Raw genomic sequence first — 26,739 nt, forward strand, 5'->3', positions numbered from 1 at the left:
TGCTCACTAGGGTTCCTAAAAAAATAAACACAAAATAAATAATGACGTTAAGAACCAAATTTTAAGACCCACCCTCTCAAATAAGTCCATCCCTACCATCCTCAGAGCAACCATGGCTTCCGAGCACCAAATTTAAATAAGCAAGTTGCTCTGCCCCACATTATATATACAGTACAGTACAATACAAATTGCTAATATTTGTTATTTTTGTTCAATGATCAAATATTATCACTTGGCCAATAAAGAGTTAAATGTTTTAAGTGCCAGTCATGTTCATCACCATTATGAACAGAATATTTAGGCGCAGCATAGGCGCTGAGGGGGTCCAGATTGGTCGCCTCAGTATTGCATCTCTGCTTTTTGCGGATGATATAGTGTTGTTGGCTTCATCAAGCCGTGACCTTCAACTCTCACTGAAACGGTTCGCAGCAGTCTGAAGCGGTCGGGATGAGAATCAGCACCTCAAAATCCGTGACTGTGGTCCTCAGTCTGGAAAAGGTAGAATGCACTCTCCGGTTCAGGGATGAGGTCATTCCCCAAGTGGAGGAGTTCAAGTATCTCGGGGTCTTGTTCACGAGTGATGGAAAAATGAAATGGGAGATTGACAGGCGAATCGGCGCTGCGTCTGCAGTGATGCGGACTCTGCATTGATCTGTCGTGGTGAAGAGTGAGCTGCTTTTTATTTACCGGGCCATCTACGTTCCTACCCTCACATATGGTTACAAGCTGTTGGTCGTGACTGAAAGAACAAGATCCCGGATTCAAACAGCCGAAATGAGTTTCCTCCGTAGGGTGTCCGGGCTCTCCCTTAGAGATAAGGTGAGAAGCTCAGTCATCCGGGAGGGGCTCGGAGTAGAGCCTCAGCTCCTTCGCATCGAGAAGAGCCAGATGAGGTGGCTCAGGCATCTACCGTATTGCCCCGAATATAAGACAGTGTTTTTTGCATTGAAATAAGATTGAAAAAGAGGGAGTCGTCTTATATTCGCGGTCTAGACGTTACACCCATTCACGACACTGGATGGCGCCAGGTATCATTGAAGCGATATTCTGTCATGACAGATCTCAGCGACTCTCCCCATTCACGACGTTAGATGGCGCCAGATATCATTGAAGCGATGTTCTGTCATGACAGATCTCAGCTACTCTGAAGTTTAACCCGTTTGCATTATTTTATTGCAATGTTTTTCCTGATTCAGATTTGTTTCAAGACTAGAGTTACAGTTAGACTTCACTTTGATGGTTAATGCAGTTATTGCAATTTTGTTGTTTTATCACAATAGATTGGTTTATTTTAGTGATGCACGATAATGCATTTTTCAGCCGATACCAATAACCGATAATTTCCTCCTCGTTCCAACCGATAACCGATAATGTCAAGCCGATAATTTTATTAAAGATTTATGTAAAATTTTAAAGTATACACAAGAGAAAATATTGCTGTGCAAAAATAATATTGCTCTTTTTTTTTTTCAACATCAAATGTGAACAAGTAGTAGTAGTAGTAAATTCCAACATCTAAATAAAGACAGATTGTCTGACATTGTGTAATGGTAAACTTTTGGCAACAATTACTTACAGAGTAAATACATACGTTGCACAAAAATGGCTTTAAAAGTATGCCATTCCTAAAGTATAACATTACTACACAGCAAAAACACAGCTCCTTAAGACTAGTTAAAGTCCCTTGTTTTCAGTGTAAATCTATTGGAAATAAGTTAAATTAACTGCCAGCACTTCAAGTGTATTTCACTCAGATTTCTTGAAGAAAAACAGCCAGCTGAAAATAAGATTAACAGCCTTATTTTAAGCAATAAATTATTATACATAATCCTAAAAAAAAAAAAAAAAAAAAAAAAAACTTGTCAGAAATGTTCTTTATTCAAGAATATGTATGGTTCAAAACATTATTTGAAAGCAATTTTTTCTTGATTTAGGTGAAAATGACCTTATTTTTTTTAGATGTTTGGGCTTAATATGAACAAATTGCAATATTTAGTTCAAGTAAGTGGAATAATATGGCGCATTCAACTAGTCTTCAACACTCAAACAAGATGGGGAAAATTATTTTACTAGATTTAAGAAGAATGATCTGATTAAGACGTCATAAATTTAATGCGTACTGAATGCATTACTGACTGGATGACTTCTTTGTGTCGTTTGGTGCATGTTACAATTATCAACTAACCACTGTGCCGTCATGATAAACATGGTTTGTTGACATCAGCTGTGTAAATGTCCGTGGTAAAACTGATGTGATCGGCATGTCTTTCACGAAGAATCATGGTCGTATAAACTGCATTATTTTTTCATCCAGGGATTTGGCTATCGGGTCATTTCGGGAATTTCCTCCCGCCTGTGCCCTTCAATCAGCCCGGCTGCCAAATTAGCACCCGCGCCAGGCCTGTGTCTTGAACTGGAGTGGCGGCGGCAGCTAAGTTCATACCGGATATCCACCCGCCCCGGCCGGCTCGCTGCGGCGCATTCGGTGCATGGCTCTGCTCTCATCCTTTACCCGCCTAGGGCGAGGCGGCGGCGGCCTGCCGGACCGGCGGGCTCCGTCGGAAGACAGCTACTTGTCAACTATCGATCTCGTGAGGTGTTTAGCCATAGATGGGAGTTTACCACTCGCTTTGGGCTGCATTCCCAAACACCCCGACTCCGGGAGGACCGCAGTGTCTCTGTATCGTCACAAGCCCCGTAGCTTCCTTTATAGTTTAGTTGTTAACAATAGCTTTAGCATTCGTGCTAGCAGCAGCCTCATATTCGTTCCAAAAATCATTGTGATGCAGTTTTAAATGGCTGCTGGGTTAGTGCTAGTGGTGTTCAATGAGGACGCTTTCTTTAGGCCTTGAGGAACTGTTTTGTAGATGGCGAGAGCATCGTTTATTTCATTTCACACACGGGAAAAGCAAAGCACGCTAGTGAGAGCGCCTCAACAGTGTCAACACTGATGTGTAACACCGCCTCCTCTATGACGCCGTACTCCTAAACCCCTCCTCCCACAGGGGCTTCAGAGAGGGGAGGGGTTGAGCAGGCAGCAGTGAAGAAGTGGAGAAAACTGCTTGGCTGCGCACATTTGGAGGCTAAATCAAGTATATAATTATCGGATTGCATTATCGGTTGATTTTTTTATTATCTGTATTATCTGTGTGACGTCATAATTGCCATTATCGGCCGATAATTATCGGTAGCCGATATTATCGTGTATCTTTAGTTTATTTACATTTCAAAAACCAGAAGCCATTCATTTACAAATGTGATTGCACTTTAGTTGACATATTTAAATGTTCAGATATTAAGATTTGAATGAGGCAAAATAACAGGCTTTTTCTCTCAAATATATTGTTATAATCATTTGTTTCAGATGTACTGTAATTACTTTCTGTATAAAAATTAATTTTGTGTTCAAAAAGTCTTTTTTCAAACTTGAGTCTTGAAAAAGAGGGGGTCGTCTTATAATCAGGGCCGTCTTATATTCGGGCCAATACGGTAATTAGGATGCCTCCGGGGCGTCTCCCTGGTAAGGTGTTCCAGGCTCGTCCCGGCTGGCCTGGGAAAGCCTTGGGATCCCCCAAGAAGAGCTGGCTGAAGTGGCAGGGGAGAGGGAAGTCTAGGGTTCCATTCTGAAGCTGCTGCCCCCGCGACACTAAGTCTAATAAGCGGTAGAAAATGGATGGATGGATGGATGGATGGATGGATGGATGGATGGATGGATGGATGGATGGATGGATGGATGGATGGATGGATGGATGGATGGATGTTTTAAGTGCTTTTTTTCATTCATAAGGGAAAAAGCAACTTTTGAATAGCTGTACACTGTAGTGACCACTGTCTATAACTGGGTTTAGAAAAAAAAAAAAAAAAATCACAATATTAATCCTTGCAGCGCATTCATTTAACTTATTGGCTGCTATCGATGGCACTAGGCATCCAATTCATTTTTACATAAAGTTATTAATCATTATATGAAAATAAGATAAAAAACACCAATGATTCATCATGAAATATATACAGTGCAGTGCTATACTAATTGCTAGTATTTGTTAAATGACCAAATATTGTCACTTGGCCAATAAAGAGTTAAATGTTTTCCTTTTTTTTTTCAGTCATTGGGAAAAAAGTTTTGAATTGCTGTCCACTGTAGTGACCAGTCTATAAAAGGGTTAAAAAAATCACAATGTTGTATTCAGCTAAAAACAAACTAACATGGTCCCATAGTAGATTCAAAGCCCAATTAGTTGACCGACTACAGTAATTGGGTTGCCATAGACTCAATATCATTACATCAACGTCATATCATCAATATCACATTTCTGGCCAAACTAGTTGAGTTACACACAACCCAAAGTTTGATTATAAAATGATATGATATTAGTTATAAATATGTCCTGAGGCAATTCCAAGTTATCATTTCCTCATCTCGTTTTAGATTGTGCTTATACTGTCAGCTGTAAATTGTTGGCTTAGTCATATGTTCCCATACATACAACCGAAATTATCATTTAGTTGGACGAAATAAAAACATTTGCCTCGAAAGATCACACAATCTTATGTAGCTATAACACATAATCTTGGGTTTTGATTCGAGTTAATCCTAGCGCATCATTACCTCATCTTGTGACAGACTCTCTTCAAGCCTGACCCAACAGGCTGCTCCCAAAAAATTCAAGTAAAGAGAACGTGAAGTTGAGGGTTACTAAGCTCTAAGAACAATATCGTACAGCAGGCGGCAGGCTCGACGGGTTGGCTGCCTGAAGAGGATGCAGCAGTTAAATGTAACGCTCCAGCGGAAAAGGAGCTAGAAGTGGATCACGAAGAGAAACCGGGACAATGTTTTCCTCATTGTGATGCAAAACAAGAAAAGCCCGGTGTGGGATAAACCTTGGGATCCAAGCCGGCTTTAGCCCGTAAGCCGCCACAAACTATCCTCCCGTTTGTAATAGATAACATACATTATAATCCCTAGGTGTGTGCATGTGTGTGCGTATGCCTGCATGTTTGTATAACTCAAACCTTTCTGCCAGGTGATAGCTGGTCTCGGAGCGCCAGAAGTCTCACAGTGAAGGATGATGGACATCCCGTCGATCACGGTGCTGTCCGATGGTCCGGCGGTGATATTAGGAGCGATACCTGTAAGTTGGTGCAGGCACACACAAACACACGTACACACAAGGAAAGAGTAAACTATAGCAAACTGAGAAGGTAAGTAAGTTGCATGGAACTAATCCCACTACAGTAGTACAGTCAGGAAATGGCCCTTGATTTTTACTCTTACTTGAGTGTGTTACATTTTTCTAATGACATATCCTTTACCTCAATACTGAAACAAGCAGAAAAACGTCCAAATGTCAACTATTTCAATTAGGGATCTCCCAATCGCATGATTTTGCACCCAAATTCGAGTCACCTGAATTTTAGAATCTGTGAATGCCGAGTCTCGATCCGATACAGAATTTTTTTATTTTTTTTTTAACTTGAACAAAAGTTCCCAACATATTGCAGTACTTTACTATTTACAGTAATTCCTCCTCCTCTTTTTAAAACGAGTATAAAACGATTTTGATTCTTTTGGCAAGGCCGTTGTATTTCTGGATTGTTTTGTTACTTTTCAGCCCTTAAAATTTTTTAAAAATTATAAAACATAAGTGTACTGCCTTGCGTACTGCCTGACATGCAGCTAACATTGAATGTCCTCCAATTAAACACAAGGCTAGGACTTTTTTTTGTTTTTTTATAAGAAGTATTTTTTTAAGTTTGTGAAACTGTAACAAAGAAACATGCATGCATTCAACACAATTGCATAATTAGCGGTGGTATACAAGTTCAGTGGTACCTCTACATACGAAGTTAATTCGCTCCAGGGCCTTGTTTGTAAGTCGAAATGGTCGTATGTCGAGCAGGATTTTTGCATAAGAATGCAATTTTAATTCCATTAATTCATTTAACAGCCACAGAAACTGTGGTCATACACTTCATAATCATATTGTGGGAACACGGGCCGGTTAATAGGGGGGCTGCCTTGTTGGCGTGGTGTCAAAGCTGACGGAGTGGAATCACAGAAAAAAGAGCTTTTTCGTTGAAAATTCTTGTGAATAAATGCTCAAATCCCTGAATTCTTTATATATATAAATCAACGTAAAACACTCTCAATTCTTGGTTAAAAGCAAAAAAAAAAAAATTGCAGTTTAGATTTATTTTACGTAAATATGTCGAAGAATGATGCTCGTCTGTCAGTCATGGTGGCGGCCGCGCTAACTTTTCTGGTGAAAATTCTTGTGAACAAATGCTTAAATCCCTGAATTCTTTATAGATTTGGACGTAAAACAGTCTCGATTCTTGGTTAAAAGCAAAAAAAAACGCGCAGTTTAGATTTATTTTACGTAAATATGTCGAAGTACGATGCTAGTCTGTCAGTCAATGTGGCGACCGCGCTATGTAAACAGAGCTTTTCCGGTCAAAATTCTTGTGAATAAATGCTTAAATTCCTGAATTCTTTATAGATATGGACGTAAAACAGTCTCAATTCATGGTAAAAAGCAAACAATCATGCAGTAAGCATTTATTATACGTAAATATGTCGAAGAATGATGCTAGTCTGTCAGTCAATGTGACGGCCGCCTTATGTAAACTGAGCTTTTTCGGTGAAAATTCTTGTGAATAAAGGCTTAAATACATGAATTCTTTATAGATATGGACATAAAACAGTCTCGATTCTTGGTTAAAAGCAAAAAAAAAACGTGCAGTTTGATTTATTTTTTACATTAATATGTCAAAGTATGATGCTAGTCTGTCAGTCAATGTGGCGGCCGCCATATGTAAACAGAGCTTTTCCTGTGTAAATTCTTGTGAATTAATGCTTAAATCCGTGAATTCTTTGTAGATATGGACGCAAAACAGTCTCGATTCTTGGTTAAAAGCAAAAAAAAAAAAAAAAAAAAAAAAAAAAAAGCACCAAAAAAAAATGCAGTTAGCATTTATTTTACGTAAATATGTCGAAGCACGATGCAAGTCTGTCAGTCAATATGGCGGCTGCCATATGTAAACAGAGCTGTTTCGGTGAAAATTCTTGTGAGGAAATGCTTAAATCCCTAAAACAGTCTCGATTCTTGGTTAAAAGCAAAAAAAACAAAAACCGTGTAGTTAGCATTTAGTTTATGTAAATATGTTGAAGAATGATGCTGGTCTGTTAGGCAATGTGGTGGCAGCCTACGATGAAAATTCTTGTGAAAAAATAAAAAAATTACAATAATTACCTTGAATCCTCCAACAAATCACTCCTGAGACAATTCTTCACACGATGGATGCACTGAATTACTATGATCGCATAACTGACTCTTAACATTGGAGTTTCTAGCCAGCACAATAAGTTTTTTAAAACTAAAAACGAGAGATGACAGATTATTGGCTGGGCCGATTATTGTCACCGATATTTGGAATTTTGACCTATATCGGTATCAGCCTTTTTTCTAAATCCGACCAGCCGTTGTGAAAAAAATCCATTAAAAACTGGGTTATTTCGGTTCAGATTCAGCCACGCTACTCTCCTCTGCCTGCTGTCTCCTGCACTAGTATCCACCCTATTTTCTGATTGGTTAAATGATAATAGTAGATGGAGTTAAACTTGCATTGCGCCTTTACCTCAAAGCGCTTCACACTATTCTCATCTACCTACTGGTGATGCAGCACCAGGAGCAACATTGGGTTTAGTATCTTGCTCAAGGATACTTAGACGAGGTCATCAGGGCTTTCTTTTCTGTGGAAAAATTTCAAAGAGCTTTTTATTTAACCATTTATTCAACTTTATAAGAGATGTTTCCGAGTCTAGGAAATTCAGGCACTTCTGGAGCTATTATTTTCTATTTGTGTGATTCACTGAACATGCTTTAGGCATTTCAATGAAGTTTGGCGTTTGTATAATTCAATTTTTTACGCCAATTTTTACCCTTCCACTGCAAATGAATATCAGCTCCAAAAATCTGCTATCAGTCCCTCTAATTAATCGGTATCGGTCCTGAAAAACCCATCACGCTCGATCTTTATTAAAAACCTGATCCTTTTAAAAAAAAAAAAATGGCATGATCAGCCCGATTTCTGATCACGTGATCGGATAGGGGACATTCCTAATTTAAATACAGAGCGAGGCAATCAGCTAGTACATATACTAAGATGAATTAAAGAAACGAGTGAGAAAATCATCGAACATCCATGTCAGGATTTTATCGCATCATTGTTTTTGTTTTGTTTTTTTATGGGGTAAAAGCACAATTCGATCCTTGGGTCAGAGGGATTTGTTTTTAGTTTCGGAGCACTCACTGGTGACGGCTAGGTATGTGTTGGTCTGGACTTCGCCAGCCGCGTTACGAGCGAAGCACTGGAACATGCCGGTGTCGTCAGGTAGGAGGCCGTTGACCTGGAGACTGCCGCCCATCAGCACACGGTATCGTGGCGTTTTAACGGGGTCGATGGGTGTGGCGTCCTTGTACCACACGATGTCCGGCTGAGGTACACCTGTATATTATGGTAAAGTCAACAGTAAATTTCCGTGGTCAGTTAATTACAAGAATTTTGAAACTCAATCACACAAAAGTGTTAATAAATATTAACCATAACCCAATTTTTTTTACCAGACCCTCAACAGGCTGTCAATCGACCACACAGCAAGAGTGAACCATCTCTTGCTCGATCCTCCTCCAAAGAAAAATCAATCAAACTGAAAGTAAAATACTGTGGTTTTTGGCACACACTACCTTGACGCAATGTGAGAAATGTAAAAAAAGATGTCAAAAAAAGATCATCCTATTAGCGATGCAGGAGAGAAAACAGGGGAATTGACCTGTGATGCGTGCACTCACCTCGTGCTTGACAGGGAATGTCCACCACCTTCTCCATTTCTGCGGTTATGTGCTTCTCTGGCTCTTTGATGAACTGCGGCGGCTCTGCAAGGAGACAGAGGAATGGAAGGAAAACCGTGGTGATGTAATTCTAAATCCCGCCACAGCAATCGACAAAGTTTAAAATGAGAACTGACAGCTTTAATTGGAAGGGCAAGAAAAAAAGGACATTGCCCGTGGGGTTAGCAAAAACAAAGAAATAAGACGGTGTAAAACTCAGATGGGAAGACATTTAGTATTCCGCCTCAGTTTTCGGCCGTAACCTTCAAACCAGCAGCAGGGGAGACCGGCGTCAGTAGGCGGCATTCAAAGGAAAAAGTTAAGCGCACCTTGCTCTTTGAATGTCGTCGCAACCTTGACGCCATCAAAGCGTTCAAAAGCGACTCGGGCATTCAAATGCTTTCGCCAGGGGCGGCCGGCTTAATGGCGGCTTCACAGGCGACACCTTTTGTCAGAGTTTTGGACACGCTACAGAACCGTGACACTGATTAGCAGCAGGGGATGGATGGCTGAAAAATAGCAACGTGTAGCAAAAAAAAGCTATGGGGGAAAATTATTGAAGTTTGACCTCTGGCTATTCAAGTTTTTGGACTACAGAGTCATAAAATCATATTCCAGCTTTTGACAGAGGACAATCATCCCTAAAAGTCAGAAGTTTGGTCAGAATAATTGTAGTAAAAACTTAATAGCTTGGTTGTTTTGATGGCAACTGCAGTCACTGACGTTCAAAATCAGTAGTGTTTTTACTCTGAAAGGTTGGGTGGAAAGTATGATTCTTAAGACAGTTTCTCCATTTCCAGGATGGAACTAAGCTCTTTCATTTCTGCCAGTTTGATGGTACAGGCATTCTAACTCAATCAAGTTTTTTATGATATGACACAAGGTATCCCCCCATGGAAATTGTGAGGAAACTTTAACCACCAAAAATGATGGGTTAATGATTGATTCCAATTTAACAATTGTAGTACAAAACAAATTCACCTCCAGTACAGTTGTCATGAAGCATTTACGTCACCATAAATTCCAAACACAAAGTTTAATTAGGGGCTTCAACACTAGAACTACCAAGGGTGGTCCAGTTGATACAAATCCCTTTTGTTTCCAGAGAAGGGTCATCTGACCCTAATCACCATATCTTTTGTGAGCATTAATGTCCTCATTACTCATTCCCATTCACACTGGCAAAACCACAGGGTTGGATTGCTCCAATTAGCCTCTTGAGTGTTTGCAGGGCTGCCTTGGCTTTGTCAGACAGTGGACCGCTCAGGAAGGTAATCGGGCGGACAACCTTTTCACATATTCCAAAAGCTGCAGTTTGCTTACCTGTACAACGGACGGTGAAAAACAAAACAAAACAAAATTATTTTTATGTGGTGACATATGACTCTTCACCCTTTTCCCGGGGCTAGGTGTTGGAGGTTGTTGCCAAAGCAATTTTTCCTTCTGCGCCGTCTTTGCGCCAACATGTGAGTGAGCCAATTCCTTTGCAAGACCCACCAAGAAGTCCACCCGTCTCTCTTGCCTTCCGGTGCATGCCTGATACAATACATGTCATGTCAATCATATTGTAGAACACGGCGACTGGGCATCTCTGTGTTCCTCCGTGTTTGACAAAGGCTACGTTCATACTACAGGTCTTAATGCACGAATCCGATTTTTTCGTGTTTTTCCGACTCGAGTGAGGCATTAACTTGACGGTCTGAACGTGACAAGTCGCATAGAACTGGACCATTTCAAATCCGATCTGGGTCACTTTCGTATGTGGTTCAAATCTGATCTGGGCCACATTTTTCCAGACTGTCGCAGCGGTCTGTACTGTCCAGTCTCCGGAATCGGAATTCATGCACTAATTACGTCAGCAAACAGCAAGAGGCACGAAGGACGGCAGCGATGCAGGCATTAGCGCCTAGCTTGAACTCTGCTTTTAAGCACGAAGCGGGATTGACCACAGTCATAAAAAAAAAAAAAATGAAGAAAAGGATAACCCTGTCAATTTTCGATTTTAATTCTATGCGCCGAATGAGCAATATTTAATTATTGCACACATGGCCGAGTCGGGGCAAACTGACGCACCCACGTCATTTCACGCACACACGTCAAGGCTTATGTGTGTGCGTGTATGCGTTCTATCAGTCCATATAAACTTTGAAAATAAAACTAAACGTGGATTATTAATGTCTGTTATTTGTGTCCTCTTTTTAACGAGCTAAATATGATAATCCCTGGAATGACGGATGACAGCCAACATGTGTGGTCATTTGTTTTGATGCTTCTGCGCATGTGGGTCGTCTTGCTCTGCGCGTGTCGGACTGCGAATTAGTGCGCATGCATAATACTTGAATGGTCTCAATGGACAAAGGCAGTCTGAACGGGCATGCCAAAAAACAGATATGACAAAAAATCGGATTTGTGCATTAATACCTGTAGTATGAACGTAGCCAAAGACAAGGAAGCGCTGGATTTGCAAATATTCAAGATTCAAATTGCAGCTATCCAAAGTGAACACCCCCCCCCCCCCCCCTTCACACCTTGGCAGCGACTCCACATGAGTGTGTAGGGGGGTTGATTGTGTGTGTGAGTGGTCTATTGTTTGACAAAGCCAAGTAGTCAGTTTGGTATCGGGGTCATTTGACGCCTTTCTGATCTTTCTTTATAGTCATAAAACCCTGGGACTTCCAGTGTCAAACAGTTGGATTTTGCATGAATAAGTTTGGCAAAAACTCTGACCTCAAAGGAGCTTTACCCTCTGAATCAGGGGTCGGCAACACGCGGCTCTTTGGACCCTTTGAGACGGCTAAATTATATATTAAATAAATGAATATTTGATTAAAATTTATTCTTGCACTTGCTAGATTTAACAAAAAGGTTAATTTACCTTTAGTAGGCTGATCATGTTAGGCTCACCTTTTTGTGTTTTAACAGTACACTCATTCAGGTCATGACTTCACCAACTATGTAAAGTCATGCGTGCAACTCGGAGGGTGTACCCACAAGTCTTAGCACCAATCACAGGCACAAAACCTTGTTTATACACCTTCCGATTAACCAGCATTGACGTTGGATAGTTCACTCATGCAGGTCATGAATTTACCAACTCTGTAAATCATGGTTGCAACTTGGAGCGTGTACCCACTGGTCTTAGTGCAATTCACAGGCACAAAAACTTGTTTGTGCACCTTCCGAGTAACCAGCACTGACTTTACATTAGGGCTGCAGCTATCGAATATTTTAGTAATCGAGTAATCGACTGAAAATTCTATCGATTAATCGAGTAATCGGATAAAACAAATATATTTTTAGGTGAAGAGCAATTATAAATATACATGAGAAAACAAGACATTTCACCTAATCTTGATCCATTTTCAGTCAATCAATGTCTTTATTTTCGATGTATATTGTTGAAAACGGTCAACAATTGCATCTCAGATGTAACTAGAATAAAAAAGACTAATTCACTGCTTTCACTCAAAAAACTTTTAGATCTTATTAAAGAAAAAAAAAATATATATATATATATATATATATATCTTACCTAAAAATGCCGTTACGCTTGATAATACACATCACTTAAAAGTTTTTTTCCCACGTGTTTCAATTTAATTTCTCTTTGTGTCAAGCCATTTTTAAGTTCTAGTTAAGTTTTAAGTTAGTCTAAACTGTAAGTCCTGATAGGATTTGGAGTTTTTGCAGTGTTCAAAATAAATGTATGATACAGGCTGTATTGGAGCACATTAGGGACCAGTGCTACTTGGTGTTTTATCCAGCAATGACTACTGAGCTAAAATTGATAGTTAGCATGATTAAGTTTTTATTTTACACCCTCATCACTCCACAATGCTATGTTATGTTAAAACCTGAATGTAAGACACGTTAGCCACGCATCGACAGTGGTCATAATTAATTGTAACCTAGCCCTCCCCAGGGGTAACGTTACGTGAGCTAGTAGCGACAGTAACGTTAATCTTATTTATTAGCGCTTAGCGCTCTTTATTAGCGCTTAGCGCTCTACTGCTTTAAGATGGCAGCGGTTTACTAACGCTGCCCAGACGCGGCCGAGTCTGTCAAATCGCATCTAGTTCAACATACATGTGATCTCTATGAGACTCAGACGCTACCTGTACCAACGTAGCATCGTGCGGGCTAGTATTTAGCAACGTCGGCGTCGTTTGTTTTCGGCTGCAGTAAGTTTTTTTCCCCTTCTTCCTCTCCGCACGTGACAGCGCGTTGTCCCGCATTAAAAGTAGTCCGAGCAAAACGTGATGCTTAGAGCTGTCAAAATAAACGATTACTCGAGGTGAATAAAATTACTCGGATCACTTTTTAAACTCGAGTTACTCGAGTTGCTCGAGTACTCGTTTCAGCTCTACTTTACATAGTTCTGTCATGCACGTCATAGGTTCACCAACTATGTAAAGTTATTAGCTGTACTCAGATTGAAAAGCCAGTTAAGGTACCGGTAAGTATTGTTGTTATAAAAAGGGCATGACTTACCGAGCACATGCAGGTATGCGCCAGCACTGACGGATGGCACACTGCTGCTACGAAGCACGGCTTCACACTCGTAAAATCCGGCATCGGCCACCAGGGGGCTAAGAATGGTGAGCCGGCGGTTGAAATCGCTCAGGCCGCTGCTCACTGCCACGCCATTCTTCCGCCAGGTGATGCTTAGCTTGATGAGAGGCCTGTGAAAGGAGGAGCAGAAATTGTATTTTTTCCACTTTCTAGCAGTTGCTTTCATAACTTGTTTACCTGGCATTGGCTACACATTCCATGGTGACCTCAGACGTTCCCGAGACAACACTGGTGTTCCGAGGCGGGATGATGATGGTGGGTGCGATAGGGTCTGCCGGGCCTCCGACATCTGCAGAAAAATGCACGGTTAAGCATGTAACATTCTTTATGCATGTCATATCCACTCCTGTGCACACTTTGTCGGCATAAAATATAGTGGAAGCGACTGGTATAGAACATGTGCACTGATGGGACAAAACGTGACACAATGGGGTGTCATAGTTGAATAATGGAACTCTGCCTCCGACCCCTTTATAGCAACTGCCATTTCCGCCCCCATGCGCTCTTTGTTAGCGTGAAATAATGGAAGTACAGTATCTGCCATTGTCACTGTATACTGGATGCAATTGAATGTGTGAACTCCAATTACTCACGACTCCTGTGCTACTCCTTTACTTATCAGTTCCATCCGGTGAGCACATTTCAAGTGTTAAATGAGAGTGACCAGCACAATGTTGTACAATACATGTGCCAAGACAGAATGAAACAGGATACAATGTTATGTGGGGTGTAAGTGACTCCTGTCTTGTGTTTTGTGAGGGTGTACAAAAAAACCAACCAGCGTGTTTGCCGTCCAATTCACGGAGCATGAGTACCGATCTGAAATAGCATGGAATGGATGTAAAAGTTTAAGTGTAACCAGAGGTGAGTAGAGTAGCCAAAAATTTTACTCAAGTAAGAGTAGCAATACTTCAAAATAATATTACTCATGTAAATGTAGTCAACCAAAAAAAAGGACTCAAATAAAAGTAAAAAAGTATCCAGTGAAAAGAATACTCAAGTACTTAGTAACACTGTGAGTATCTGCTTATTTTTGTTTGATTTTTTTTAAACAACGGTATTTTTTTCTCTCAGCACAAAAATATCTACATGAACTGTTGTTATATTGATACTGTACAATAAACCATTACATAACCACATTAAGCCAAAGAAATGAAACCAAAATACTTGAATTCCGTCGAGGGAAAAAAAAAAGACAGAAATGAAGCATCATTCGTCCAAAGAGCATGCGCGCCCTCTAGTGGAAAAATAGTTCCGAGTTTGAATAGTGAATGGTTCCTTCATAGTTACTATTATGAAATAAAAATGATCATGTTCCGGTTTTCCGCGGTCAATCGGCGCCAAATAAAAACCGGAAAAGAGGTTTGAATCCGGACTTTCGAGTTATGTTGAGGGCAGCGCTCTTTGTCAAATACTTCATTTTTACTGTGCTTTAAAGACGCCAAGTGATTGGACAGCCTGGCGTGATCATAGAATGGCAAGCTTGCGTCTGGATGATTTAATGGAGTCGTGATTATTGTCGTATCGTCTCATTGGTTAATTTAGTAGTGCTAATCTTGGCATCGCTGACAAAAATAAAAAATAAAAAATCTAATCTCTAGAATAAAGAGGAAAAATGTAACGGCTCTTGTGTAGCTCAAAGTAGAGGAATAGGAGTAGCATTTTTTCTTCTCAAATCTACACAAGTAAAAGTAAAAAGTATGGCTTAGTAAAACTACTCTTAGAAGTTTATTTTACTCAAAAAGTTACTCAAGTAAATGCAAAGGTGTACATTTAACGCGTTAAGGCTGGTTTATGCTTCTGCGGCGGACCTACGCCATCAAGGCAGACCCGATTTACAACCCTCCGCCGTAGCCTGATGTGCACCTTCACAAAATCTTGACTACGCGTCACGTCAACGTGTGGCGACGACACAAATGGACTGTGATTGGTCCGCTCAGACTGTTATTTCCGGTTAGCTCAAAATCATCGCCATTTACAAACATTGTTGCGCTACAGTGGCTACACTCAAAAATGGACCTAGTCGACGAGAGGATCATCGAAGAGGTCCGCAAGTACGACCACCTGTATAATGCTTTGTCAAGGCATTATAAAGATTGCCAAATGGCAAGCAATTCGTGGAAGGAGATTGCTGAAAATACGGCGATGGAGGTCATAAAAAAATGGAAGAACATCCGAGACAAGCATGTGTGTGTTCAGAAGCGAATAGCCACACGAAGCGTTGACCCAGCCGGGCAAAAAGTGCCCGCTTTTGTATCACATTATGTCGTATTTTTGGTTGGTGCACTTTATTATTTATTTTGTACATACATATGTTTGCTGTGAGTCTGTGACGTATTTACATTTTATACTTCAAGTATATGAAGAATAAAGCACAGGTTTGTTGTCAAAAGAGTTATTTTGATGTTTAATTTTCAACAACAGACAGTTTACACACTTGATACATCACTGATTGCGAGTGCCTCGGTGCCTTTATGATAACATATTTACCATCAAGGCTTCCAAGGCAGTTTGGGAGGTTCCATAGCCGCAAGAAATCTGCTATGGCTTCCCACTGGCTGGTTGTAGGACACGACAAAGAAATCGGACAAAACGCTGGACAAAGCATCTTGCTGGCTTCCACCCGATGATAGAATTCGTAATGTGACTGCCAGTCTCTGTGGGGCATCAACAGTCGAACAGACCACCTCCGCAACCGTCTTCTGCGTCGTCTGGGCCTCAACATTTGTATGATCAACATTTGTTGTTCAATGTCGATGAGCTGAAGATCAACATTTAAGCATTCCATCGCCGTTGCCATTGTTGTCTAACCGGAAGAAAACTAAAGGAATTCAACAGGAATCCCGCAAAATCGCACAAACACAACGCAACACCCGTCTAGCGGCTTGGCGGTGAATTACAGAGCAACGCGTTCCCTTGACGCAAAACTTCCAATGCTCGTTGACGACGTAGGGTCGGCGCCATCGCTACTCAGTCACCGCAACGCAAAAGCATAAATTAGGCTTTACTACCCACCTTTGAGTTTAAACCCCACTAAATATTACGACTATAACATATCACTACCTTCTAGTACAATATAATCTGGTAATTTAAATCAGTTTGCATGACACACAAGACGATAATGTTTCAGATTATACTGCCAGATAATCTAAACATGCATTCACTAAAGGATTTAAAATTTTAAAAGAATCTGTGGTACCGCACATTACAAGAGTCTATGAAGATTGAGTCTGACCCAAACTTAATAAATAATAATGTACTTACATTGTACTATGTAAAATGACATTCTATTCTATTCTATTCTATTCTATTCTATTCTATTCTATTCTATTCTAATGCCCTCACAGGAGGACAAGAATTGATAGAAAAAATAACAGAACGATAAATTATTTGATCGTCGTAAATGCTACCAATTCACGTTTTGAGGTACTAATGGTGCATCTGATATAATTAGAGTATGTTCAAAAGGTTCATTTTAATGTTGATTATAATGACAAAGAATTTCAGTACCTTTAAAAAATTAGAATATCACACAAAGCCAATCAATCAAAAAATCATGTTTTAGGCTACTCTCTATGTACTTTGTGACTGCAAAGGAAGACCAGGTTGCTCCAGGACATCTTTATTGTTGTGTTATTGTGTTTATAGCGGTCTTCTGGACATATGTCAAGTCAGCAGTCTTCCCAATCATTGTGTACCTTCTCACTCAGACTATTTAACGGTTCAGGGAACCCTTGGAATTGTTTTTAGTTATTACACTGTTAAGAGTTTGACACCATGGGTTCTACTATTGAACTTTTCACAACTATTCTATTGTTTTTGAGATACCAACATTTGGGTTTTAATGATCTGTAAACGATAGCCATCTAAATTGCCGGCAACAAAGGCTTGAAATTTTTCACTCTACCTGTAATGATTCTATTTAACGTGTATTTTTCTGAATTGGCTGACATAAAATATTTAACTTTTACAAGGTGTTGTTATTATACGAGTTTCAGCTATAAATAAGTAGGGTTGCTAACAGAGGCGGATAGTAACACGTTACATTTACGCCGTTACATTAGCTTGAGTAACTTTTTGAGAAAAATGTACTTCTAAGAGTCATTTTACTCAGCCATACTTTTTACTTTTACTTGAGAGGATTTGTGAAGAAGAAACACTACTCTTAATCCTCTACTTTGGACTACACTAATCGTTGTATTTTGCCTCTCTATTTGAAATATCAAATTTAACTTTTTTTTGGCAGTAGCTCTACCAGTTTCACCAATGAGATGTCGCAACAATAATAAAATGACTCTATTATACAAATCAGACTCAAGCTCGCTATGATCATGCCAGCCTGTTCAATCACGTGGTGTCTTTAAAGCAACGTAAAAAAAATTAAGTATTAGACATAGAGTGCTGCCCTCAACATGACTCCGAAGGGTGGATTTCAACCTCTCTCCCAGTTTTTATTTGGCACCAATTAGCCACGGAAAACCGGATATATGATCCTTTTAATTTCATAATAGGAACTATGAAGGAACTTCAGTGATCCATCGTTTTTCGCAGTTAATGGGCAACAGAACCTGCCGCGATAAGTGAAAAAACGTGAAGTAGCGCCCCCGGCCCACAAAAAAACTAATTTTCAGACTATAAGCCGCTACTTTTTTCTTTCATTTTGAATCCTGCGGCTTATAGTCCAGTGCGGCTTATTTGTTGATTTTGGGGGGGAGGGCTTAATAGGCAACACATGCCTCCTAGCATGCATTGCAGCACTATAGATGTAAATAACAATCAAAATTCATGTTCTGTGCTAATTATTTATTCAGTTACTGTTCCAGTTGTTTTATTAATTGCTTGTTATGGTATTTGGTAACACTTTATTTGACAGCAGCGTCATAAAACAGTCATATATATGACATGACACTATCATGGGCATTACTGAATGCTTACGACAGATGTCATTAAGTGTCATCTGACAAATGATGTTACTAACTCCATTTATGTTCAGCTCGGATCTTTTACATCCTTTCAAAAGTGAGATAATTTGCCGAATAACACTAAATGACATCTGTTATAAGCATTCATTAATGCCCATGACAGTGTCATGTCATAATGACAGTCTCATGGCGCCACTGTCAGAGTGTTACCAAATAACATAACTAGCAATAATGAAACAACTGGAACAATAACTGAATAAATAATTAGCACAGAAAATGAATTTTGACTGTTATTTACATCTGTTGCGCTGCAATGCATGCTAGGAGGCATGTTGGACAACAACAGTGTTGAGTGCAGGTTGCAGAAGAGATTGACTGTCTCCCCCAAGGGGGCAGTGATGGTCAAATGAAGCTTCTTGAAGCAATGAAGCTTAGCAGCCAATTGGTTCAAAGCTTCATGGGGTTTCATTTGGTCTTCTGACCGTCGTATGATGCCGCGGTCTAATGAAGTGTTACCGGTTGATATCTTATGATGTAAATATCCCATAATACAGTAAGGACAGCTGCGGCCTATAGTCCAGTGCGGCTTATCTATGAACAAATGCTGTTTTTGTGTCACATTTGGTGGGTTGCGGCTTATAGTCAGGTGCGCCTTATAGTGCGAAAATTACAGGTAACTTTTTTTTTGGGTGTGTTCAATGTATTTATTCAGATTTAGCATTGGAAAGAGATACATATAAGATATGTTTTTTCACTTTTTTCTCAAAGTATAATTTAAAAAATCTATAAATATTTTAATAAATGTTTTTTAAGCACTTCAAATGTAATAATTATGATAAGTTTTAAATATGTTACTGTCCCACCGAATTATTTTAAAACAAGAATAAAGTAGAAAAATGCTTGTCTTTATTAAATGCTTCATTGAGTGAGTCCACTCAAATCCGCTTAAGCTGCTCACTTACACACAAGTTACCACAGCAACTGTTTAACAGGTTAAACGATGATTGACGCATGCGGCGCTTTGAAGCTTCGGCATCTAGGCATCTGTGACAAGATCAAACCTTAACGTCTGTCAATCATCGTAACTTTAATAAGCAACTCCAGTTGCTTATCCAGTTCCAGCCTGACCAACAAAGAGCAGCAGGAGGGAAAGTGAGATTACGTGATCGTCTCGGGACGGCTCATCAGTATTTAAAAAAAAAAAAAAATATATATATATATATATATATATATATATATATATTTAAAAAAAAAAAAAAAAAAAAAAAAACTGCGATAAACTGAGGACATGAAGTTTGAAGCGCGAAGTAGCGAGGACCACTGTATTCACTATTCAAACTAGGAAGTATTTTCTTCACTAGAAGGCACTCATGCTCTGGACAAATGATGCTTCATTTCTGCAAATTTTTCTTCTCTTACCAGTGTCATGCCACGTCGCTTCCTGTTTTATTTTGAAGGCTTCGCCCTCTTCATAGTCATGTACTTGCCCTTCCTCCTGTCACCTAATCACCTATTGTTTCCACCTGTTCCCCATTACCTTGTGTGTATATAATGCCCTGGTTTCCCTCGTCTTGTGCAGAAGTGTCTTTCTACTCAGGTTAGTCATGTCAGCCTCTCGTCCTAGCTTTCATAGTAATCCTGTATATTATCCTCCATTTGGAGTGGTTTGTGTTTGTACATTTTGATCATGGTAATCCTGACTTTTACCTCCTTTTGGAGCGTTTTTCGTTTTTACCTTTCCTGCCTTTTTGAGTTCTTTGTGTTTGAACATTTTGATCCTAGTCATCCTGACTCATTCCTGCGTTGGAGCGCTTTTTGTTTGTACTTTTTCTCATCCCTGCATGTCAACGGAAGTTTTCATAAATAAACTTTATTGCCTGTACTCCGCATCTGAGTCCGTCTCGTCAACGCAGCCTGAAAGCCAGAATTAAATACATATATATATATATATATACAGTGGTACCTCTACATACGAAGTTAATCCGTTCCAGGACCTTGTTTGTAAGTCAAAATGGTCGTATGTCGAGCAGGATTTTCCCATAGGAATACATTATAATTCCATTAATTCGTTCCACAGCCCAAAAACCTTCACTAAATCCTTTAAAAATACTGCTGGTACTATTACAAATGGCAATTACACATAGCAAAACAAATAAATTATAAATCAAAATCGGTATAATAATAATAATAATAATAATTCCTGTATTAATGTAACAAATCGTGTTCTAATGTGGCGGACATTTTTTGCTGACCCTGAACGCACCGCGGGGCTAACGTGCCAGAGACAGACCGGTGAGCTTGAGTTTCACTTTCACTTTCACTTTGAATGTTTTCTAGAGAACACCGTCAATTGCGGCAGACAGAAGGTGTTTTTGTTTTGAATAAGTTGTGAAATAAATGATAAAAACGTGTCGAAGTTGGCGATTTCTCTGGAGATGTTACCACAATAAGAATTGTCAGCTTAACTTATAAAGACTGGCGAACGATGGTCGGAGGAGGACCGTGGAGATGTATTGTTGAGCCATTTCATGGATGCCCACCCTACGCTCATATTTTTCTGTCATTTGCATCTTCATTTAGAAGGTAAGCGTCAACTTTTTCCTTGTTTCACCACCTGTACCAACCTTTTCTGAAACCAGTGTTGATTTGTCACACAAGAAAATCCGCCGTGCATTCGTCTGCGGTGCTGCCATTGTTGTCGTATTTCGAGCATGTCGTCGGATGTAGAAACAAATGGCGAGTCAAATTTTACGTCGGATGTCGAAAAGTTTGTGTTTCGAAGCGATCGTATGTAGAGGTACCACTGTATATATATTAGGGCTGTCAAAATTATCGCGTTAACGGGCGTTAATTAATTTTTTAAATTAATCACGTTAAAATATTTGGCGCGATTAACGCACCCGCTGGCATATTGCCTCAAACATTACAATGAGGCCGTTTATGGACATTAAGAGTGAAGAGAATGCCACCGGCCGCTTGGGGGCAGCGCCGTTCCATGCTCATGTTATGTCTTCTAAACGTGGGAGAATTAGTAGTTGTGAGACGTTTATGCTGTATTCACAATGCAATGCAAATTGCTATTTGTGCTCCATACATATTTCGGTAAGTTTTCTTTCTTTTAGTGGCAATTATGTGTCTCTTGTTTTATTTTGGGTAAGATATGTACAGATACAGTGGTGAGAACAAGTATTTGATACACTGCCAATGGGTTTTGGCAGTGTATCAAATACTTGTTCTCCCCACTGTATATGTTATACAGTAAAGGCGAGTGGACACAGGCGCACCGTTTATTGGCATAAGCTTCTCCTTCACAACAAACATAAGTATCGTTTAGTGAAAGCACAACAAAAATAATATTCCTATCCCTCAAAAAAATAATAATGTTCTCAAAAAGAAAAGCACTTCAGTCTATAGTAATGAGGCCCTATTCTGACACACAGTTAAACAACAATGCTAAATAAACTGGCATTCCATATCAATTTAGCTATGCAAAATACACGTAAAACTTTTCACTCTATTTTTATTCTTCTTATTATTATATTAACTCTACTTTTGATTGAAAATTTTACAAATTTTATTAAAACGAAAACATGAAGAGGGGTTTTAATATAAAATTACTATAACTTGTAACTATAACATTTATCGTTTAAGAACTACAAGTCTTTCTATCCGTGGATCACTTTAACAGAAAGAATGTTAATAATGCCATTTGTGGATTTATTGTTACAATAAACAAATACAGTACTGATGTACAGTATGTTGTATGTATATATCCGTCATGTGTCTTATCTTTCCATTCCAACAATAATTAACATAAAAATATGGCATATTTTAGAGATGGTTTGAATTGCGATTAATTGCGATTAATTACGATTAATTAATTTTTAAGCTGTAATTAACTTGATTAAAAATTTTAATCGTTTGACAGCCCTAATATCTCTCTCTCTCTCTCTCTCTCTCTCTCTCTCTCTCTCTCTCTCTCTCTCTCTCTCTATATATATATATATATATATATATATATATATGTATATATATATATGTATTTATTTATTTATTTATTCTTTAATGTCTACGGCTTAATGCGGTTATGTAATAGGTAATAGTACAGATAATAACAGTTCATATAAAGTGGATAACTTTGTGCTGAGAAAAAAAAAAATAATAAAATCAATCATTTAATTAAAAAAAAATCAAACATCATAAGCAGTAACTCTCAATGTTACTCATTACTTGAGTACTCTTTTCACCAGGTACTTTTTGACTTGTACTTGAGTACATTTTTTGAATGACTACTCCTACTTGAGTAATATTATTTCGAAGTAATGTTACTCTTACTTTTGTAAAATTTTTGGCTACTCAACCCATCTCTGCTTGCTAAGAGGACAATGACAATAGAACATTTTCATGAAGCTCTTTTAATATTTAACAATGGCAGATGACTAAAAATCAGGTAAATATCGAGTTGGTACAAGTGCCAACTAGAATCCTCCACAGATCACAGACTAGGGAGTTCCGTCACACGGCAGGAATTAAAATGGAGAAGAAAAAAAAAAAAACTGAATAGTGCCCAATAATCCCGCCTGTAGGCTTCTGACATGAGCTTGCTTCTGGGAAGCGGCAAATTGTCAGCTCTTCTCTGGTAGCCAGCATTCCTGTCGGGCGGGTTTGAGACTTGGCAGCCATGCCAAACTGGCCTTCCTCCGACTGCCTCATGGGCAAGAAACACAACCCGAGCTGTCGTACTTTTAGGGCATAATGGGCTGACTGCTGTGTTTGTGCATGTGAGTCGGTGAGTGTGTGTGTGTGTGTGTGTGTGTGTGGCCACTCACTCTCAACTGAAAGGGTGATGGGCTGGCTGGTCTTGTTCTCGCCATTTTTATCATTGACTGCCTGAACGTAGTAGCGGCCGGCGTCTGGTGCCACTGTTGAAAGGATGACCAACGTGTTGTCCAGTGTGATTGCGCTAAAAAAAACAGAGCAAAGAAAATAACAACACTGATAAGTCAATCTTTGAAGAACCCAAAAAACGACAAGTCATTAAACTTTGCTCATCATCCTGTGTTCCCACAACAAAAATTAATATCTCTTGTAATTTATCGTAAACAAAAATACCAATTCAGGAAATTTCGCAACACCTGCACGGTAACACACAAAACGAAAAGACGCAGAATTAATTGTCACTCATTCATCTACTATATTTGATTCAAATCTGGTGGCAAAATAAGAAAATATCAAGGACAGAGTGTTACAAAGTCCTGGAAATGGCCAGAACTTACTCCAAAAAAGGGAAACTAAGCCACTGTGTTTGCACGCATGGCTTCCTCTTTTTTATGGCCGATAATAGACACGTCTACAAAATGCTGTGTTCCCTAATGAACCTTGTTAACTGGCTTTGGAGGCACACAGAGCCAATTTTTGTTGGGCAAAGACACTTCAAATTAAAAAAAAAAAAAACGATGATCTGTGAGTTTGGAGCTAAATTACTTTTGATGTTTTGATCCAGTGGCGGAGAGTGCATTAAACATTAGAACGCCATAATTGCGCTCTTCAAGCAACATTAGTCATATTGATCCAGAGTGCGTAAACAATGCGTCAGTGCAGACAGAGCAAGGCGTACAGTACATATTGACGTCCTCCTCGCATAAGTGTTATGAAACATGATCCTGTAGCAGAGGTATTTAATTGGCCGTCTGTGGCACCTCCGGACTTCCTGGAAAACAGCCACTTTTGGCAGAAAAATAAACATTGAAATAATGTCTGATGAGGTAAACATGGATCCATTGCTGAACCATTTGGGTCATTAATCTGACACTCATTAATTCTCACTAAGTAAAAAATCCCAATTGACAAGCCCGCCAGGGTAAAAAAAAAAGTTAAATACTGCTCCTGTTCGAAGTCTGACTGTAACTCCTTATCCTCTTGTTATAATTTTTTATCATCTTCGGGAATAATGGCCCCCTAAATCAAGAAGTTTCCTATTTGAATTCCTAAACAATCCCTAAAACTTTGAAGGAGGTCAGTGTAGAATTGTGAACGACCACAGCGGTAGAATCAATAAAATATTGAAACTGCTCCAGCAAAGATTAGATGATTCACTCGATCCTCTCGGGGCATTTTTCAGCAATCTTCACATTCAAGATCAGTAAAGTTCAATTTCTAAACTTGGAAAACAGTTTCATAGCCATTGTCAAGTTTATGTGCGTTCACAGGTCCTTTATTTATTTATTTTTTTTTTTTTTTTTTATTAACCATTTAGCCATTTGGGCGGGGCCATGCGACACACCTGTGGTGCATTAGGAACGCTCAATATTAACTCTTTCACTCCCAGCCATTTTCACCAGAGCAAGGCCCTTCGCTCCTGGCCGTTTTTTCTGGATTTTGACTGATTTTGCAAGGCCCACAGAAAATTATGTTCTATTGCTATATAAACTTGGAACCCACCAAAAGAAAGATTAGACTCTCTTCTTTCAGCAGAAAAAAAAGTAAGTTCGTATCTTTTTCCATTCTTTAGAAATCAGCATTAGGAAATAGCTTAGTTTGAGCAATTTTCCAATTTCTGATGAAAAAATTGAGAAAATGAGCTTTTTGTATAAACGCATACATTTCAAACATAACTTTGACATTAACAAAGCTATTTTTTGCATTAGTTACATTCCAAACATCTGAATAATGTTTTCCTTTTACAAAATACCATAAACAACCAGACAAATAGAGCTTTAGATAGCAAAGTAACAATTTATTCACACACGACTACTGAGAGATGACGGTTTGTCGCCGAGATGACGCCGTTGTCGCCACGTCAGCTGTGTAAACTTTTCCCTCATCGTTGTCTGTCTCACAAAGATGGATTATTTTTGCATTTCTGCGGGGTCTGCTTGGCGAGCCGCTCCACGGGGGGTTTCACTCGTTTTGCACGGTCGTCCAGCGCCTGGATTCCCAGGCGTCCTCTCGTTGTTTTGTCCGGTCGGAGCGCCACCTGGCTTCATGCCGCCAGCGTTCTGACAAAGCTGCCCGGCCGTTCACTGCTGTTGAATCGGTTGCCTGGTCTTCCAAAATGCGCTACTGCCCTCCAGTGGCCAGTTTTATTGCTATAAAAGGGGTTTGGAGCGTTGTTCTTAGTTTCTCAGATACAGCGGAAGCTATATTTGCTTCTTATAAAAAAAATAAAAAATAAAAAAAAAACACAAAAGACGTATAAATACGTTTGTGGGCCAGTGGAGCATTTAAAAAAAGAACGTTTTTATACGTTTCTGGGTGCAAATGAGTTAACACAGGACGTGTCGGCGGCGACATGTTTACGCATATAATCTTTAAAGCCTCGTCACACTGTAATTACGACACCCACGTGTCATTGGTTGGTCTCATATAAAAGTGCGGCATTTGGGGTCTACGCCTGTTTTTACTTGAAGTCAATTGACCAAGCATTATGGGAAATAATGTCAAATAAGTTTTATAGTTTTATTGCTCTCATAAATAAACATTAGACCGCTGCATGGACCATGTGTTTATGTCCATATTTCCATTATTTTTTGTTATTTTTCAAAACAGAAAGCACCACGAAAAGCTACATATCCCAGGAGCCATTGTGATGTCACGAAGGACTGACGTGTGATTATTTTTAAAAAATTGCCTAGCCACCTAAGGAGAGGTTGGATTGAGCCAGCGACTTTGAAATGTGCAGAATGAATCGAAAACTAAAATTAGTGCAAGCTAATGCATTTTTTCCATCAACTCGAGGAAGAGGATGGCCAAGATTTGTCATTATTTTCTTTGGATGTCGGCGAGTGAGAACAGAGACAGGCTGACAACAGTGCGCAAACTGCGGAACAGTGGGCCGGGTGATGTAGTGTAGTATGAAGGACTGTGTCTTGTTCAAAGGGAAACTGAGTGGCATGTCTGAAAAAATTGAACTGAACTAGTTTATTGTCAATATTTTTGAAACTTTTTTTCAATGTTATATTGGACTTTTTTCCCTACTATCAATCTTTTCAATTTGTCTATAGATGTGTGTGTAGCTTGACTGTATGTACTGTATATTCTTTCATAAAGTGATGGGTGCAATACCTTACCTCACAAAGAGATATCCTTCAAACCCTTTTTGTGTTAGATGAGATATATACAGTGGGGCAAATAAGTATTTAGTCAACCACTAATTGTGCAAATTCTCCCTCTTGAAAATATTAGAGATGCCTGTAATTGTCAACATGGGTAAACCTCAACCATGAGAGACAGAATGTGGAAAACCCCCCAGAAAATCACATTGTCTGATTTTTAAAGAATTTATTTGCAAATCATGGTGGAAAATAAGTATTTGGTCAGTACCAATAATTCATCTCAATACTTTGTTATGTACC

At 39.3% G+C, this 26,739-nt stretch overlaps 1 protein-coding gene across 4 annotated transcripts in view; it reads right to left on the minus strand.

The window, feature by feature from the left end:
* The window catches only part of sdk2b (sidekick cell adhesion molecule 2b), a 234,317-nt gene that overhangs the window by 95,775 nt on the left and 111,803 nt on the right, over nt 1–26,739 (minus strand). For all 4 annotated transcript variants that reach the window (XM_057825360.1, XM_057825359.1, XM_057825356.1 and 1 more), the window contains exons 5-10: nt 23,215–23,348; nt 13,641–13,752; nt 13,383–13,573; nt 8,853–8,936; nt 8,314–8,508; nt 5,014–5,130 (exon numbers count right to left, since the gene is read on the minus strand). In XM_057825360.1, the coding sequence (XP_057681343.1) occupies nt 5,014–5,130; nt 8,314–8,508; nt 8,853–8,936; nt 13,383–13,573; nt 13,641–13,752; nt 23,215–23,348 (833 nt within the window). The remainder of the gene's footprint in view (nt 1–5,013; nt 5,131–8,313; nt 8,509–8,852; nt 8,937–13,382; nt 13,574–13,640; nt 13,753–23,214; nt 23,349–26,739) is intronic.

Source organism: Corythoichthys intestinalis, chromosome 21, assembly GCF_030265065.1.
Source record: "Corythoichthys intestinalis isolate RoL2023-P3 chromosome 21, ASM3026506v1, whole genome shotgun sequence".
Classification (NCBI taxonomy): Eukaryota; Metazoa; Chordata; class Actinopteri; order Syngnathiformes; family Syngnathidae; genus Corythoichthys; species Corythoichthys intestinalis.